Consider the following 19,991-nt stretch of genomic DNA (forward strand, 5'->3'; position numbering starts at 1 on the left):
CTCACGTATCATGATCAAAGCTCTGTATACTGATGTGAGACCATTTGATCTTATCAAGTACGAGAGAAACTGGCATATTTGCGGAATCTGCACAAAGTCTTTGTTGCTGATGCATTTTTTTCTTTTATCTGTTGTGGGATCTGGGCATTGCTGGCTTGGTCAGGAATTACTGCATGTGCCCATTTACCCTGGAAAAGGTGCTGAAGAGCTGCATCATTGTAACACTACAATACCTGGGTGTGAAGGAACGCTCATCGTACTGCTAGGAAGAGAGATCCAGGATTTTGACTCAGTGACAGTGATGGAACAACAGTACAGTTTCCAAGTCAGAATAATGAATGGCTGAAGGGAATCTGCAGGTGGTGGTTTCTGCTGCCCTTGCTCTTCAAGGTGGTAGCAGTCACAGGTTTCAGAGGTGCTGTCGATGGAACCATAGTGGATTGTTGCAGTGCATGCTGCAGGTGGAACATATTGCTGTCACTGTACATCAGTGGTGAAAGGAATGAACATTTAAGGTGGTGTATAGGTTGCCAACCATGTAGGCTGATTTGTCCTGGATGATGTTAAGCTTCTTGAACATTTTAGCTGCACCCATCTAGGAAAGTGGAGTATTCCATCGTATTGATGGCTTGTGTCTTGTAGATCATGGGCTGTCATTGGCAGATAGGAGATAGCCCCCAGCAGAATTGCTAGCCTGTGACATGCTCTTAAAGCCAGTGTTTATATGGCTGGTCTGGTTCAGTTTCTGCTTAATGGCAATTCCCCAGGATGTTAATATTATGCAAGTTCAGGGACAATGACTAGATTCTCAATAGTTGGAGATGGTCATTTCCTGGCACGTTTCTTGCCACAACAGCTCAAACCTGGATTTTGTCCGGGTCTTGCTGCATATCAGCACAAATTGCTTAAATATAGGAGTCACTGCAAATCTTGCTTAACATTGTACACTGATGATTGCACATTCCTGCTTCTGATGTTATGATGGAGGAAAGGTAATTGATGAAGCAACTGAAATTGACTGAGCCTAGTAATCTGTTGTGGGTGGGGTTAATGACCCTGAACAACCTTCTTGTGTGCAAGATATTAACTTAAAACAATGAAAAGCTTCCCCGGGGAATAGCAAGAACTGCAAACGCTGGAACTGAAATTTGAAACATCACCCGGGCCAGACAGACTGCGCAACAGGGTTCTGAAGGATAGCAAGAACTGCGGATGCTGGAGTCAGAGATAACACAGTGTGGAGCTGGAGGAACACAGCAGGCCAAGTAGCATCAGGGAAGCAGGAAAGCTGATGTTTCGGGTTGGGACCCTTCTTCAGAAATGGGGAGGGGGAAGGGAGATCAGAAATAAATAAATAGAGAGGGGAGAGGTAGGGCTGGGGAAAGAAGGTGGGATAGTCATAGGTGAGTGCAGGAAGAGAGTGGTGGGGATTGGTCAGTGAGGTGGGAGGGGCAGTTAGGTGGGAGGGAAGATGGACAGGTTGTGTCAGGTCAAGGAGGTGAGAATGAGAGGGAGGGTTAGACATGGGTTGTGTTTAGGGGTGGAGAGATTTTAAAACTGGTGAATTAGGCCATCAGGCTGTAGGCTCCCGAAGTGGAATAGGAGGTGCTGCTCCTCCAATTTTCAGTTCTGCTACGGGCTTCTTGATGCCATACTTTGTCGAATATTACCTCAATGTCAAAGGCAGTTATTCGTACTATAGTTCTGGAGTTCCAGTTTTTTGTCTGTGTTTAGACTAAGAATGTGATGAGGCCAGGAATGGAGTGTCAATGAACAGGTTATTACTTTGCAAATATCATCTGATAACACAACTGAAGACACTTCCATCTGTTTTCTGATGGTAAAGAAGACAAGGACAGTAATTGGCCAGGTTTCATTGTCCTACTTCTTTTGGACAGGACGTAGCAGGGAACCTTTCCACATGATCAAGTATATGCCAGTATTGCAGTTGCCCCGAAACAGCTTGGGTAGGGACACAGCTATATCTGCAATATAAGTCTTCATTACTTTTCTCTACTATTGCCAGAATATTGTGAAGGCTCATAGAAATTGTAGTTTCCGGTGCCTCCAGCTGCTTCTTGACGTCACATGCAGCGAATCAAATTGATTGACAACTGGCATTTGTGATCTTGGGGATGACAGGAGGAAGCAGAGATGGATTATCCACCCAGCACATCTAGCTGAAGATGGACATAAATGGTTTGGCCCTGTCATTTGCACTGATGTGCTGAGCTCCTCCATCATTGACAATGGGATATTTGTAGAACCTCATCCTCCCGTTAGTTGTTTACTTGTTCACCACCATTCAGGGGTTGATCTGCTAGGACTGTAGAACGTAGATCAGATGTCTTTATTTGGAATTGTTTCCCCTTGTATTTTGCATGTTACTTCTGCTGATGGCAGGTAATTAGTCCTGTGCTGTAGCTTCACTAAGTTGACACCTCATGTTTAGGTATGCCTGATGCTGTTTGTGTTGTATCCTCCTGCATTTGTCAATGAATCAGAGTTAATTTCCCAGCTTCAGAATAATGGTAGAACTGGGGATATACTGGATACAGATGGTTGTTAAACACAATTCAACTGCTGTTGATGGCCACAGCACCTCATGGCTGCCCAATTTTGTGTTGTCTGTTCGAAGTTTGTTCCATTTAGCATGGTGTTAGTGCCACACAACAAAAACGGAGGGTATCCTCGATGTAAACATGGGATTTTTGACAGGACAACACCTGAACCTTTGGTGATCGATAAGGTTACATTCAGGCACCTAACAGTCTTTGGCATATTCTTCTTTTTGTTGCTGCCAAATGCGTTCAAGTCGTCTTCTGAGGGTGTCTACTAACATACCAGACAACTGTCCAGATCTCATCAGAGTTGTTCCATACTAACAATACCACATGAATATTGCAGCTTCAGCAGCAATGGACAGACTCTCTAACACATTTAGAGTGAATTTAAAGCCAAGAGAAATGTCATGCCTAGGAAGATGCCAGACTGCCACCTATCAGCATTGATAATGTGACCTACAAGGAAGACATGAAAGTGGTGAACATGAATACTGACACCTGGGAGAGAGCAGTTGTCTCAACCACAACAGCTGACACCCCTGATCTCTGGAGATTGACTGTTTTGCAAGGTTGGAGAGCAGAAATAAATAATTAAGCTGGCCAAGAGGAGGGCCCGGAGAAAAACAGAAGCCAGCAAAGTATGCACCTTCTCAACCCATTACCTCTGTTTATAGCAAATGCAGCAGAGACCGCCATGGCAGTGCAATCCTCCTGAACCATACCAGGCAATACTCAACACAGTCGATTAACACAGTGCATATCACTAGTTGACTAAATGTTCCTGACTTTCTGTTTGGAATTGTGTAACACCCAGGAAAACAATTAGAGAACGGAGCGAGGAGGGCAAGAGAAACTATAATGGAATGTTTTTACATAAAAATATCAGATTTGTCCTGTGACAAGCCAATGCAATGTCAAAGCTTCAGCAATTCCAAATTTATCTGATTGAACCTAATGAAGTACATGAAGACAAAATTAATATATGTAGTGCTGTACTCCCAAATATTGCAACACCGTATCCTGGAAAAGGCAAATATTAATTGTTCCAGGAGTTCTCTTGTTGACACCACAAGTTGTGCATTACTCATTAGTTAAGATCGTAGTTCTGGAATACTCGTTTTATTGAAAGCTCAATACTAGATTTTACTTTGATGTATTAACTAACAACTGTGAGGAGATATCATTGCTTTAAATCCATTAATGTGCACTTAAAGGTCTGCACAGCTAAGACCACTTGATTTTTCACCCCAACTAATCGTACATACATCTGATTGATAGGTCTAAATTCCCACATCTCACTGCAACAGCCGTACCTCTCTTCAGACCAAAGTTTCACTTTTTGTTGCGCAATTTGAGAAGTGAATGACAATCTCTCAATGCCATGCCGGTGTAGCCTGTCTGGTGACAGCTGTTGACGAAGGAGATCCAGCTCACGTTCATACATTAGCCGCTGCTCTTCAAGTGCATTCTTCTTCTCCTCAAGATACTGCTTCTCGAGAATCTGCACAACATTCTGAACAGGATCTACAAAATCAGACAGACACCTTACTTAGAGCCAGTTTGCATTAAATCAAATGATCCATGCTCATTGCACTATAGCTATGTGTATTTTAATATGCAAATCCATAGTAATACAAAATCACCCCTACTGTTAAAATCCCTGTAGAGGAACCACAAATCAAAATAATTTAATTTACCAAATGACCATCACAAATTAAGAAATTATCATCAGGATTTCATTTCTTGCAATTTATACTTCAACCCAAATCAGAATCACCACAAATTAAACATGAATTAATGAACAAATGACGCTTCAAATCAAAAATATTAAATTTCTGTTGTATCGACTATTTAGGATGAAAAAAACTCACGGGCAACCACAAGCACCCACATCACTCCCTGTATAAAGTTAATCCAATGTGCAATCTCAGTCTTTTCAACTTAACGAACTTGGTTCCTGACTCATTCCCAGGCAGATGTATATGGTTAACACTAACAAGTCACACATCTACAAAACTTCGCCCATTCACGTTACATTAATCTTGATGGTGTAGCTTTCCGGATTTCCTTTTCAGCTGATCAACTACAAATTTTGGTTCTCAACCTGGATGCCAGATACAAACCCTCTGCTTTTATGCCTGCCTGGGCTTTTGAGGATTCAGTCCCTTTATTCCTGGTTATACATTGTTTCTCAGGAAATTTCTGGAATTCGATTGCTCTTCTTCCTGCCTTTTCGAGGGAGCTTGGATTGCTTCACCTCATAGGAATTATTTGTTTCTTTGTGCCTCTCTGCTTTCTCTACATTGGTGTGATCACCTTCATCCTTTAGTCTTGCTCTCCTCATTTTATGTCTACTAACAGATGGCTTTTGTAACTTAAATTCTTGTGTGTTTGGTACTGCTTCCAGATAAAAGGTTGCCAAGTCAGATGATTAAGTATTTGTTATTCAGGAAAATTAGAAATGATCTCTTTATAATTGATACAAACACTTAAAAGTTATTTTTAAGCATTCTGAGGAACAATCTCAGATGTTTTGAAGAAATCAAAAATTCCCTTTATTGTACAGCTTCTAAATCAAAGGTCACACATGCAAGGATGACTTAAAGATATAACCTCTAAACTCAATCGTCAGATACATAATAAAAACAACAGCACTTTTTTTTAAATCTAACTTCTGGAAAAGGGAGTGAATTTTGAAATTCTGAGTTCAATGTGTCAGCCATGGTCCACTGGGGCTGCCCTCTTGTCTGAGTCAAAAGGTTGAGAGAGTCAACTCCCACTCTACAGGGGAAACTGGACTAATCCAGTGCAGTATGAAGAAGCACTGCATTTTGAGGTACCATCTACAGATCACACTGTAAAGTCACATTCTATTCATTGTGGCAGCATGAGAGTTTTACACAAGTTGTTTAATGGGATTATGGCATATATCGAAGTTCAGTCACATTTTAATATTATGAACAAAATCCAAGTATGAAAAATACTAAAAACTGGGTATGAAATCCTACGATGCTTCAGCTGCTTAAGCAGCTGTGTGACACGATATCTCAGGAAACCTGGGGAAAATATTGACAGAAAACAATGTCTGAATGTAACACCAGAGGCATAGAAATCAGGATTTTTCTCAAATGGCGTCTTGAAGATGTTCAAAGGGAGGCACGAATGACAATTGCTTCAAACCTGTGAAAAGTGCAAGGGGCAATAAAGGAAAGTGATTGTTACGTTATCACAGCTCTTGAGTTTGCTGCTCACCATTTGTGCTGAGAGCTTTCATCATGACTTCCATCTGTGCAAATTCATAATTATAGTCTGGTTCAGATGAAGCTTCACTTGCTGTCTCCACGTCTTGGTCTGCGCTACATTCTCGATTTGCCTCACTTTCATATTCTTTTAATTTGTCTCTCCTCTTCCTCATTGGTAGGTTAATTCTATTTATTAAAAAAAAAAGTTTACTTAAACAAAATTATAACTTCATTACCACAACAACGCCTTTATGCAGTGATACTTACAATGTTTAGCTAACATGGAAACCCACATTTAAATTCTGCAAAAACATTTGATCTTTTGATTTGTGGTAAAGGTTCACTTCCCAAAGTCAGGATAATGGCAAACAAATTATGAAACAATTCATTAAGATCAAACACTCACAGGTCTGTTTGGAACAGGTTATCTCCTTGAACACTGCCTTGACCAAGTCTCTTAACACCAAACCGTCCTGCACCACTTTTCCAAAAGCAGACATGTACATAGATTGAACTGCAGAATTATGAACAGTTCAATAATGAGACTTTATGCCCAAAATGAAGTAAGCGGAGAATAACCAAATTTATTTTACATTGATCTGCTACAGCAGGCATACAGGGTAGATCATCTCTCATTAAACTAGTTGAAGTTTTTTTGACAAGGTCATGGACAAGGTGGATGAGGCAAGTTTCTGTGGATAAGGGGAGTGTCTTCGGATATTGTCTATATCGACGTCTTGAAAACAAACTAATATGGCTCTGTACAAATGATTTTTAGCAAAAGTAAGTGCGTAGATGTAAATTTGGTTGAAAACTGATTGGACAATAGGAAACATAGCCACTGTTGCCACCAGTAAATTCAGCCCTCTATCCACTGGATAGAAATGATGTGGAGGTGCCGGTGTTGGACTAGGGTGGACAAGGTTGGAAATCACATAACACCAGGTTATCATCAGTGAGAGAGGTAGTATCAGACACAGAATTTGTAAGTAAAAGATCAAAGGCTCACACCATAAAGAGGAGGTAACATTTTAAGTCAGACAATGCACGTTAGTATGCTTCCTTGCAGCAGTCCATTCTATTCTGTATTACAATGGCTCCAATTAAACCTTCTAACTAATTAAGGATTTAACAGCATATTAGGTTTGTTTAGTACATCCTCATCAATGGTGTGAACCTTTGATCTTTTACTTATAAATGGTGTCTGATACTACCTCTCTCACTAACACCTGGAGGAGGACTGAGGCTCCAAAAGCTTGCATTTTCAAATAAACCTGTTGGACTATAACCTGGTATCGTGTGATTTCTGACACTGGCTAGAAAAGTTGTGGAAAACTGTTCATGGCCAATTCCGGACTCTCCAAAGCAACTGTCTGACAAACAGGTAGTTAAAGGGTAGTTAAGGATAAAGGGTCCATTTCTCAAGAGCTGCTGGCCAGTTCTTCAACCAACAGCAGTGCCATTGGAAGCGCTGGTCACGACTGGTACTACAGACAACAAGGATCAGCAACCTAGGAAAGCAGATCAATTTCACCAAGGCCCTGGCAAAATAGAGCCATTGTGGTTGCTGGGATTGGGGTTATTGTTGTCATAATAGTGGTAAAATATGGACTATTAATTTTGAACTTCTTCATCCGAGTTTATTACTGAAGTCTTTATGAGTCAAAATGGTTTTACAAAGGAAGAAGCATTGATCTAAAAGACTACAGCAACCATTTGACCACAGATTGAGGCAAGGTTAGGAAAGCCAATGTGGAAAAAACAAAATCACAATTTTACTGAAAGATATTGACACCAGTCAACTGAGATCAGGGGTCAAGGAACTAGCAGTTTCTCTTTTAATTTATGTTTGCATGAGAAGTTGCACAAATCAGGCATCAATGGGTTGCCTGCAGTATATTTCTCTAGCTGCTTGACAGAAAGCAGACAAAGTCAAAAGGAAGTGTAGTCGCACAAGAACCGACTTGAAAACCATTTGTTTCCTTCGCGACCCTTAAAAGCCAGCACCAAAGATAAAGTTCACAAATTTTGTTCGTGCTGATGTTACAAAATATTAACTAAACAGTCAAGGTCTCTAATTCAATTATGCACACCTCAAGGACCATTGGAACTTTTAAACAGCTTATGTTTTTATCTTCATTTTAGTACTAGCCACTCTCCTCTTTCTGAACTTTATGCCTGTGTTTGTGTGCATGTGTTTGATATTGTGTTTTAGTTATTCTTGGGTTAGTAGATAATAAAATTTCTTTACTTTTTGCTCAGGGCAACTGTGCAATTGGCTCCTTTATTATGTTCTACTGACTGTCTTTCAATGTTGTAGAGCTGCATGTTAAAATGAAAAAAAATTTGTTGGCACCATCAGAGGGAGTTAAGAAGCGGGGACCAATTCACCCCTCCTCACCTGGTCATAATATTGCTGAGAGCAGGGGGTCTTTCCTAATAGGCAGCTTTTGCCATTAGGACAGGGTGCTCATGACCCAGACGGTGCCTGATCAGCAGAATGCTTACCCATGCATGCCTGCAACGTGACCAACTGCAATAACTCTGTGGCTTATCTTCATGGAGTAGACAACCAGAGAACCAACAATCCTGCCCGTGAGTGTATATCAACAGCGACTGGTTGAGGCCCATTTTTGTCAAATAACTGGCTACATGAGGGCCTCAACTGGACTTCAGCAAGGGCCATCATCGACCTTCCCTACTCCTGACTGGATTGGAAGAAACAGGATTTCAGTGGGTATCCATTGTCAACTTTCCTCTAAATTTTATAGTGCCCCAACCCCTCAGTGAACAGCCCTCGAGAAGACCAGATGAAATTTTGTCCATACAGTAGAGGGAAAGGTAGCATGGAAAATGATGTTCTCCAAGGTTCTGCTCTTGGAGTTCAGCTTTTAACTATATTGTCAATTAATCAAATGGATGAAGACAGTTGTACATCAAATCCTACACACAATATTACGGTAGGAAGTTGTGAAAATAAGAACATGAAATTACAGAAGGACACACACCGATTAAAAGATTGAACAAAACTGTGGCAGATGGGAGTATTAAGTGAAGGTCAGTGAGGTCTTCTGTATTGAATGGATTAAAAACAAATAGAACTTTAATGACATGAGACTAGATGATGTGATGGAACAAAAGGATTTGAGACTCAAGGTAAATAAATCAAAGAGTCAGTAAAGTTACATAAAGGCTAATGGAATGTCACCTTTTATCTCACCACAAAGATGTAGTAGTTATGCTTTAAATACACAGTGCCTTAATTGCACTCCATTTGTAGAATCTTGTCCAATTTTGATTACCAAAATCAGATTAAGAAGAAGAATAACTGACCCTGGAGGGGGCATTAATCAAGCTTGCAAACCTGCGCAGAGCTAAATTTTGATGCAAGGCTGTAAAAACTTGGGCTCTATTCCCTTGAGGTTAAAAGATTTGAGGAGTGACTTAAAGGAAGTATTACAAGAAAAGGATGACATAATTGCAGTACAGCAACGATGAAAAACAGAAACAAGGCGAGTGAATAGATGCTCAGAAACAACAGTTGATAAACTAATTATTCCAAAAATTCATACATATATACTAAGGACATACCTAAAGAAGTGGTTATTTCCCCAGAGAATTCTGTCCCCATGCCAGAGAGAGTTTGGAGCATGCAATACAGCACCATTCAAGCAAGTTCTGAAAAATAAATATTTAATTATTTGAGAATCAGGGTTCATTCTCATAACATCCAATTCCCCGCAGTCTTATGATAGGTTAAATATTTCCAGATGTGGTGAATGGATTGATACAAATAAGGTATTTTAATCATTTTCCTGATGTTGCTTCTATTTCAGGGCCAGGATCCATTTTGACATTTCCAGAACAGCTGAGTATCAGATAAGACTGCAAGCAATAAAATTTGGATACAGTCTGGAAACCACTTTATACAACTCCTGTGGTGGCAATAGATACCGATCAGGAGAGTTATCATGTTATTATTAAATTATCAACGATGACACTATGTGAAAGAGAGGGGAGGAAAGACATCCAGCATTCCATGAAGTGCTGGAACAAATCTGAGCAATTCTTCAAAACCAAGGAAACCTGACTATGAAGTCAGAAAAGGATAAATGCCAGGGACATCATGCCCAGTTCGCTGAATTAAGATTTGCATGCCCTGAATGACAAATGCATTTTAATTCATATAATATGGGAATGTAGGACTAAGGTAGATTCTATAAATTCAAAAATCTTGATAACCAGAGATGCATGGCTATTTTTCAGCTGATTTCATCACCAGAAGGTCTACAGTATAAACCTACGTTGCATGTAATGTGATACCCAAACCTTTTGTTTCAGAAAATAACGTCTCTTTATCTCATTATTAAAATTACAAATTAAGCACTTAGATTTCAAGTTAGGTGGTTGATAAAGCATGTTGCTGATTCCATGTTTTATAAAGGTCACAGTCACCATATAACTGGGAAAGCAGAAAAGAAAAAGGGGGTGACAGGCAGAGAGGGAATGGGGGAGACAGAGAGACAGAGGGGGAGATGGTGGGGGGGGGGGGGGGAGAGAGAGAGAGAGAGAGAGGGAGAAGGAAAGGGAGAGGGAGAGGGAGAGAGACAGAGACCATGTATATCTGTGCATGATCACACTTTGATAACTGATAACATGCCACAAGGCTCAATATCCAAGTTAAAGATCTTCTCTGCAAAAAGATCAAATTGAAAAAATTAAAACCAAAAATTATTAGATATGAAAAATAGAGACAATAATTAATATATGGAACACTTTAATACATTCTAAATATGCAAAACCAGTTTGGCTTGTATCTTTCCCCATCTGCAATCAGTGTTACATTTTAGTTTGACATTAAGAACAACAACAACTTTAAGTGATGATTATTCTCATGACCTCTCCCTTGTATTTGAGGGATGGACCCAGCTCCTGTTCTGTCCTCCTAATAATGCCACAACTGAGTCTGGGACCCTGTGCAGAAATTTTCATGCCACCTTGCCTACTATTTTAAGAAGTTATTGTAATTGATGCATATCCTAAAGAACAAATTTAGATTACATCAGGCAAAGACGACTTTGGTTTCTACCCTCACTAATCCAGTTAAAAAAGGAGCACTGTACGCAGCAGTTAAAGAACAACTTAAAAGTGCATTTTGAACATAATTAGCCAAAATAAGAATTTCATGAACACACATTTGTCATAATATGCAACAATTATTCTCAATATATGGCAGATTTTTAAAAAATCATGATAGACCATTCAAACAGTGACATATTTCTAATACAGTTTTGTTCTTGAAATGATCACATTTCCGAATTACATCATATGTCCCTGGACTCAAAATCCACCCTTTGCCTCTGCCTCATCTTTAGTGATTGGCGAGTCCCACCTTCATGTTGTGCTATCTAGTGCCATGAATTAAATTGGAAAAATTCAAATTAACTTAGCTAGAAACTGACCTCCAATCTAGAATGGGCATGAACCTAGTGCACATCACTGAGAAGCAGCTCAGTCTTGCACCCATATTTTCTGATTACAGCAGAATAGTCACTGGATGAGGATAAATACGAAAGTTAGCTCAATGACATCCAGTTTTACTGGGCAATAATCAACAGCAACAGGAGGCAGATAAGTACAGTATCCTACCTGAATGGTCACTGTGATCAATAAATCATAAAAGATGAAAGACCAAGGTTCGTCTGTGTGATTTTTAGTCAGAGGTCAGACACATTCAACTGAATAGACATAACCAAGTGCACAAACTAAATTTAAGCATCAATGAGATGATCACATGCAAAATATTAACAAATGCAAAATGTTGGTTGTCAAATGGAAGACATACAGGATGTACATTAGGTCTGCCTACATCTGAAAAGAAAGGCAGGCTATGTTGCATCTTTTTCATGGATTATATTTTGGTCAAACTACTGGGAGCTTTATTTAACCTTGATCAGGAAGTATAATGCTCAAAAATTAAACCCAAACCACGTGGCAAGAGGATGACTGCAATGGATTGTTCAAAAATTAACCTCTTTTACCTGGCCTACAGTGAAACTATTACCTGGCATTTTCATTTGGGCTAAGAGTAACATCCCCATCTGCTGTAATGTCAATGACACAGTGCTCAGGCTGGATGCCAATTCCACACAGCTGAACGTCCTGAGATTCATCTGCACCGACTCTGGTGTGATCCTGTTGAGAATATCAGAAGCTTAAAAGGTCAGCACCTGATATTTGGCTATAAATATTCACGGGATGCATATAAGTGCACAGTACACCACTTGAGTAACTCAGCCTGAATCAATGTTTCCATGCCTGCTGTAAGCAGTAACGTGTCTTGCCAAATATTTAACCATAACATTTTTTTCTGATTAAACGTGCAGCCAGGAAATAACTTAAAGCCGGAGTCAGTGGCAATCGCAAAACATGAAGCATACAAATACAGAAAATAACACAGTACATTTCAATAACGTCAACTGAGCTCACGGTAAGGAACAAATTGCTTTCACCACATTTCTGTAAACAGGATTTATTGGAGAAAGGGGGTTGTGATTTCACAATCTAGATGCTATAGAACAGATTATGGATCATTGTTGTTGTTAGTAGAGGCGATATGAAGCAGAAGTAGTGGAAAACTGGCAAAGGGGAGTGTGACCACATGCTATAAAAATATCAAACCTCACTGACCATGAGGCAGGATGGCAGATTACATGCAGATCTCATTCAAATACGTGGAATAGTAACAATTGTGCACAATCACAAAAAAAAAGTCTGTCATATAGCCCTTTCCCTGCTTTATATTCCACATTTGGAATAGGAGGATAGTATTGAGAGGGTGGTGATTTCTGAAATAGCTTACCAAAAAAGGTTTTAGGGATAAATACCTTTGATATGTATTTTATAACACAGTGTCAATTTTCCAATGATTAAATAAGAATTTAGTAGTTACCGTGCAGCAGAGACTCATCAGACTTTGGCAGGTAGGTCACAAATCAATTCAGCTTTGGAATGTGCCCATTCCACTTCTTAAAAATTGAGACTAATTTAATGCAGAGATAATCTAGGACAGAATTATTAGGACAAAGGAGGTGGCCATTCAGCCCACCAAATCTATATTGGTGAAGGACTTCACCTGATGCAGGAGCAGCGCCCTGAAAGCTGGTGATTTCAAATAAACCCATTGGACTATAACCTGGTGTCATGTGACTTTTGACTAATTTTAATTAACCTTATTGAAATTTCTAAACTTTTTATTTATAGTCTACTACATTTTTCTGCATATTTTGTTGTTTACCAGTATTTAGCATGTATATATGGACAACATTTTTTCTTTTCAAAATGTAATATTCATCATGAGCCCTCTCACAACAAGCACTACTGTTTCTAACTTGTACAGTGTACATTGCTAATCTATGTCAGAGGTCCACCGTCCAATCTCGTTGTTGTGATCACCAACAAAGTTTGTTGAGTACTGCACAATGAAGCAACTCAACACCAGTATCACGCAATCAGAAGTCTGGTTAGATGCCACTCTATATACAGGATGAACAGGTACACAGGCCGGTTGAATTAAACAATGACTGGTGTGATACTTCCTATTTCTATAGTCAGATGAAACAAAGGTCATTCTTTGTGCTGCAGACAAGGTTAAGATTGCCACTTACTTTTATGTAGCAGCTTTGGAGAGGAAACCTTTCAAGCAAAATCATGACATATTTGACAGCACTCACTGGCAGCACAACAGTGATTTGTTATTTTCGTAATCAACCTGCTCAGAGATGTTATTACACACCCCTGGAACAGGTAGGACTTGAACTCGGGTCTCCTGGTTGAGAGGTTGGGACACTACCACTGTGCCACAAGAACCCTCAACAGCAATTTGTTATGAACACTCACTTTCAAATAGTAGACGAGCAGTTCATTGAGTGCAGGGTCAGCATTCAGGTTGACTAAAAAGCACTTGTCATCCCCAACTTTAATGCCAGAAGACTCCAGAGAGATGCCCATACTTTCGAGTTGTTTTTGTCGTTCCTGCAGTCAACACAATAAAACAAAACAGAGCAATACCTTTGAAATCTGAGTGACAAGGGCTCACCATAACACTTCTAAGCAAACATATGTACTTCTACATCGCGAACTGTTCATTCTTCACAGATGGGGAATTGCTGGCTCGGCCAGAATTTGTTGTCCGTCCTGAATTGCCCTCGAGGAGGTGGCGGTGAACTGCTTTGTTGAACTGCTGCAGTCCTTGGGATGATGAGGCATCCACAGTACTGTTGGTGCAGAGTGGGAGCAAGATGGGGCGGGTGGGAGGGTGAAGAATGGGCAAGGAGGAGCGGACAGGAGATAGTGCAGGAGGGAGCAGGAGGGAGGGGGACGGAGAGCGCAAGGGGTCCAGATTGCAGAATAGAGAGCGCGAGGGGTAGAGAGCACGTGAGAATGAGCGGCAGCAAGAGGGAGCGTGAGGGCGTAGGGCGAGAGCAAGACAGCGAGTGAGCGAATGGAAGGGAGGTGAGGAGAGGAGATTTAAGCAATGGTCATGTCAATGAATGTCAATGGGAGGTAGTTAAAATCTCACTTGTTAGAGCTTGTCATTGTTTGTTACTTGAGTGACACAAATGCTACTTGCCATTGTCCGTTTGAGTCTGAATGTTAATTTACAAAAACTATGAGATTAGAGTAATTTGGTTTCATCAGAAAATATTGCACAGGTTTAATCTAACTTAATTAATAGTGCTTGAAAAGAAAATAGATGAATCCTTCAAAGTACTAGTTTTAATCTACTTCCACACAAAGATCTGTATTAAATCTTGTTTGTAAACCTAATCACAACTCCTAATTTAAAAAGCTATATTCTCTAACAAAAAGTCTGATTGTGCAAAAAACAAAACACAGGTTTGCTTAGAAAATGCTTGCCAATTGCAATTTTGTTTGCTAGAAGATGCATTCACTGCATTAATCCATTGCCCTTCATGTTAACTTTAAATCAAATAAAATCCTAATACTGTCCAGCCATAGTAGCTAGCCAACAAATCTTGCTCAGTTCAGCTTCAATGAAAATTATAGAAATCCATGGGTAACTAAGATAGAAAAGCAATTAAGATTAAATGAAATTGCCTTACAAGAAAGCAAAATATCAAAGACTACTTCCAAGCGAACACAAGTAACTTGTTAATCTTTACTTTGAACTCTAAATAGCTTAAAGTATTAATCTTCAGTGCAATTTAAAAACTCATTCTTTCCAACTTTCTCACCCATTATCCAAGAAAAAAAAAAAGGCCCTCATCTCTAATTTAGCTAATAAACCAGTGACTAAACAGTTACTCATTTTGTCAGTTTTCAATATTATGTCCCTTATGTTGTGGTGGTCAGTCTTGAAGTGTGGTACAGATCGCTGACCTCAAAGAAAGCAGCAGATGAAGATCTAGCAATCCTCTTTTCCGACACTAAACCACAGGAATCTCCAGGCATACAGCAACAGTTATACAATCAATTTGGGTAAGCAGCTCATCGTATTGATCTATACCCACAGAGGGAGCAAATTGAAGTATAATGCACGGATTACACATCACTTTTAAATAAATCTTGTAAACAGCAAAATAAATGATTGGAACATATAATTGGGATTATGGTTGATACCGAAACATCATTAAAAAGAAACACAGTTACACGTCATTCAACGAGTTGTGTAATTGCAGGAGCTTTTAAAATGTGAAACTACTAGTAATTAAAGGCAAGTTCCATCACTTCAGTGATTTCTATTTCCAACCTGTGAAAACTTTAACAGTGCATTTTAACAGAGGTGCAGAATCACTGACAACTTCTGGACCTTCAGATTAATTACACATATGGGACAGCACAGTGGCTCCGTGGTTAGCCTCACAGTGCCAGGGACCCAGGTTCGAATCCAGCCCCGGGTAACTGTCTGTGTGGAGTTTGCACATTCTCCCTGTGTCTGCGTAGGTTTCCTCCCACAGACAAAGACGTGCAGGGTACAGCAATAGGCTAAATTGCCTCTCGTGTTCAGGGATGAACAGCCATAGGAAATGCATGGTTACAGGGCTAGGTGGGGACATGGGTCTGGGGGGGATGCTCTTCGGAGGGTTGGTGCAGACTCGATGGGCCAAATGTAGGGATTCTATGATTCTATGTTGATCATATTCTAACCAAATGTTGCTGTCAGTTTCAGACCAATGATAGTGAATGTTGACAATTTCACCCAAAAAACCCAGCGAAACGTTTAATGATTGGAAAGCCACGTATAGAAAAAGTTGAACTGGTGTGAAGAGCGCACAGAATCAAATACTGAATTTGCATCAGCACTTTTACTGGAATAAAATAACATTCCTACTATAATTCAAGATACAAATTCCTCTGCTTGGGTTGCGCATTGGATCAGGAGTGCTGATGGATCCTCTAGCCCTCGTTCTCATGACTAACAGTCATGCCTGTTAAACCAGTTTAGGAAGTGGCTGCACTTAATTGATAATTTCTTGAGCCAAGTTCCTTCATTTGCTTCTGAATTAATAACTTGAGTTCCCATAACACTGTAAACTTTAATTAATCTAATGCAAAGTTATGAATGCATTTGATAACACAGCAAAAATGTGTAGCACTCCAGGTGGCAGTCACGCAAAAGATAGGTCCAATATGTCCTCATCACACGGAGCAGCATTTAGCCACATTACACATCACCATGGAATGGTTTTCTTAAACTATAGGAGATTGTTACTTCCCTCTAACTACATTGAAACAAAAGGAAGCAACTTAATTCCACACAAAGTTTAAATATTTTAGTTTAAAAATGCACAAATAATGGTACATTGACAGTAACCATTTTCATTCTAAAATCAGCACCTCCAAAACAACTAGAACCGACCCGCAAATTAATTTTCTCCCACTGACAAACCTGTGCAATTTCTTCAGTTTTCCTCAGCTTCTCCTCCCAAGTGATAGTCAAATCTTTAATGAGCTTTTCAGATTCTTCTAATTTCTCTTTTAGCTCAGGAGCTTTCATTGCCTAGATTAACAAAAAAGCAAAAAAAAAAATCAGACTATCATTGTCATAGTCAAATTACAAGTGAATCAAAAAATGAAATTTGTTACCTCTCAATCATAGCTAGCAACACTTCACTCATTGCAGGAAACTGAGTGCAATCTTAGTTGTTTTTCAGGTTTAACAATTCATAGGGGCAAATCTTGTGCCCTCCCCTGTGGTGAACCTGGCGGCAGTTGTGGCATTTAATTGGGGGAAGGAAGGCAGGCAGACAGGCACAACCACCTTCCCATCTCCAGCGTGATTAAGTAAGGGTGGCAAAGCCAACATCCCACTACCACTAATATTCACCCAGGGTAAAGAGGAGGTTCACCATATGGGCAGCTGGACAAGCAAACGTGCCAAGTTCCAGCAGGGTGCCCCATTCAAAGGGACTCAACCTGACTGAGGTAACCTAACATCAGGAATTAGGAAGTTCTGTAGAGTATGTAGGATTGTAAGAATGTAAGAGGTTGAGGAATGACTTTATAGAGGTTTATAAAGTCATGAGGGATACAGATAAGGTTAATGGCAGGTATCTTTTCACTGTGGTGGGGGATTCCAAAACTAGAGGACATTTTTAAGGTGAGAGGAGAAATATTTTAAAAAGACGAGGAGCAATTTTTTTTTTTTTTTTTAAAAAACACAGGGGGTGTTCATATGTGCAATGAACCTCCAGAGGAAGTGGTGAATGTGGGTACAGTTACAACATTTAAAAGACATGCACACAAGAAATGTTTGGAGGGACATGGGCCAAGCACAGGCAGGTGGGACCAGTTTAGTTTGGATTTATGGTTAGCACAGACTGGTTAGACCCAAGGGTCTGTTTCCATGCTGAATGACTATTGGCTGTAATCAGCATCTTACCCTACAAATTGCCTGTCCCTCCTATTCCCCACCCCAATGCTTTCCTGCTGCCACTTACCTGTGCCTGGGAATCTTTTCAATCCAAAGCTTCAGGTAGGTGGAGCACTGCAGTAGTCACTGCCTCTTCAGTGACATTGCCTAGTATAGACCAGCTCTCTATCTCTGACTGACAATATAATGTGGGCAGCATATCTGCCCCCAGGGTCCTTGACTTCGGGCAATGGTCCACCTCTGACCTGTTTGTGCCTGAGTGACAAAATGCAATAGGCCCGGAGGCATCAGCAGAGTCTTGACAATGCTCTAGACTGTAGAAAAGACTGTCATCATCTCAAGAAAATCTTGCCAGTTAAGTCATTAGACCACTGACATCAGCTATTTGGCCTATCAAGTCCATGTCAGCTCTCTGTACATCAGTCCAGCCAATCCCTGAAGATTGCAGGCACAGAGCAGAAGTTCATTTCCCAACACTGGGTACCCAGTGTCCTTTTTAAATCATTGATCATCTCTGCAACTACAATGTATATCAGCCATTTCCAGATGAGTAACACTTCCTGCATAAAAAAGTTCTCTCAAATATTCCTTGCAGTTCTTGCCCAAAAACAGTGAATGGGAAAGCTTCTTAATATTGACCTGACTTAAACCTGTCATAATTTCTTACACTTTTATCAAACCTCCACTCAGTCTCCTTTGCCACAAGAGCAACAGTCCCAATTTCTTCAACCTAACCTTGGAGCTAAAATTTAAATTCCCTGGAAACATTCTTATAATTCTCTGTACCTTCTGAAGGACCTAAATACCTTTTTTGTTTCTTCATTTTACATGGGATGTGGTGTCTCTGGCAAGATCAGTATTTATTGCCTATCCCCAACTGCTTTTGAACGGAGTGGTTTGTTAGGTCATTTCAGAGGGTAGTTAAGAGTCAACCACATGACTGTGTGCCTGCAGTCACATACAGGTTAGATCACGTAAGGAGACATTCTTCCCTCAGCATGTTATCAAATAAGGTCGGTTTCTGAAGTATAGCGATCAGAACTGGTACAGTACTCTGGTTGTGACCTAATCAGAGCTTTGCTCGCTCAGCTCCCTCATACCATAAACATCCAAAACTATGTTTACAGTTCTGAGTGAAGAAAGCCTCAGTTAAGTGCACAGTCTGTGTTACAGAGTCAAATGTTGTTAACACACTCAATGTTTCTCTCTGGTCCTGCACCTTTACCTTCGCCTCCTTACCTCAGCCTGACTTAGTTGCTCCTTCAATTTTTCTACTTCCTCGCGTAACTCTCGAATGATCTTAGCATTTGGGTCTTCGTTCACCACAGCATGGTTTACAATGCGTTTTGCCCGATCAGCGTATCTCAGTGTGGAAAGTGTTTCTTCATAGTTGTCCCCAGCTGGGCTAATTGTTGCTATCATAGCAGTTTTACTATTTCCTCCCAAGTTATCCTAGATCACAAATTTAAAGATTCAATGTCAAAAACAGTTATACAGATGTTGAACCTCTATGCATCAATGACATTTGTTTGCTTTAAAATGTTTTGCAATATATTATCATACTGACCATAATTTAAGGACGTCTTGCTATTAGGTACAATATTTCAATAAGCCAGAATATGTAACAGTCATGAGGTAGTTATACTGCAATATTTTACTGTTAATCATAATTCCTTTAATTTGATTTGAAAAAAAACTGCTGCATTTATTTAATATCTCATCACATTCAAATGACCTACTAAGAGATATTGCAGCCAAAGCACTACTTTTGAAGTTGTCTTGCTGTTGTTGGGTAGATCAGTGCACTGGTCTGTTTGTGAGCAACAAGGTTCCTCGAGCAGCAAATGAATTGATAAGTAGATGAATCCTTTTTGGAGGTGCAAATAAAAGAAGAAATTTTGTCAAGGATGACAGGAAGCTTCATTGTTCTTTCACTAGTGAAATAGGAGCTGGTGAACTACAGCTGTCTTTGTTTATTATACCTAGAAAATCAAAATGTGACCCTACCCTCTTCATGGCCATCGTTTTTGACAACTAAAGGCAATTTAGCATTCTTTAAACTGAAACCTGTACAGCCAAATAGAAATAAGTTAAGTTATTAAAACAACTGTCATCAAGCAACAATATTCATTTTCAAGAGGGCAGTCCTTGGTTTCTGGCTTAAATCTAGTTGCTATCCAACTTGAAATGACCAAGAAGCTCCTCTCAGTTTTCAAGAAAATTTATCTTTAAAACCTGCAATAGATAAATGGGACTAGATTTTGTTGTCTGTAGTGAAGCAAGGATGCT

At 39.9% G+C, this 19,991-nt stretch overlaps 1 protein-coding gene across 5 annotated transcripts in view; it reads right to left on the minus strand.

Moving 5' to 3' along the window:
* kif13a (kinesin family member 13A) overlaps positions 1-19,991 on the minus strand; it is a 270,920-nt gene that overhangs the window by 80,280 nt on the left and 170,649 nt on the right. For all 5 annotated transcript variants that reach the window (XM_048611497.1, XM_048611502.1, XM_020509948.2 and 2 more), the window contains 7 exons: positions 18,942-19,154; positions 16,719-16,829; positions 13,706-13,840; positions 11,871-12,001; positions 9,398-9,484; positions 5,817-5,992; positions 3,878-4,088 (listed from right to left, as the gene is read on the minus strand). In XM_048611497.1, coding sequence (XP_048467454.1) covers positions 3,878-4,088; positions 5,817-5,992; positions 9,398-9,484; positions 11,871-12,001; positions 13,706-13,840; positions 16,719-16,829; positions 18,942-19,154 — 1,064 coding nt within the window. The remainder of the gene's footprint in view (positions 1-3,877; positions 4,089-5,816; positions 5,993-9,397; positions 9,485-11,870; positions 12,002-13,705; positions 13,841-16,718; positions 16,830-18,941; positions 19,155-19,991) is intronic.

This window comes from Rhincodon typus, chromosome 2 (genome assembly GCF_021869965.1).
Source record: "Rhincodon typus isolate 14 chromosome 2, sRhiTyp1.1, whole genome shotgun sequence".
NCBI classification, from domain to species: Eukaryota; Metazoa; Chordata; class Chondrichthyes; order Orectolobiformes; family Rhincodontidae; genus Rhincodon; species Rhincodon typus.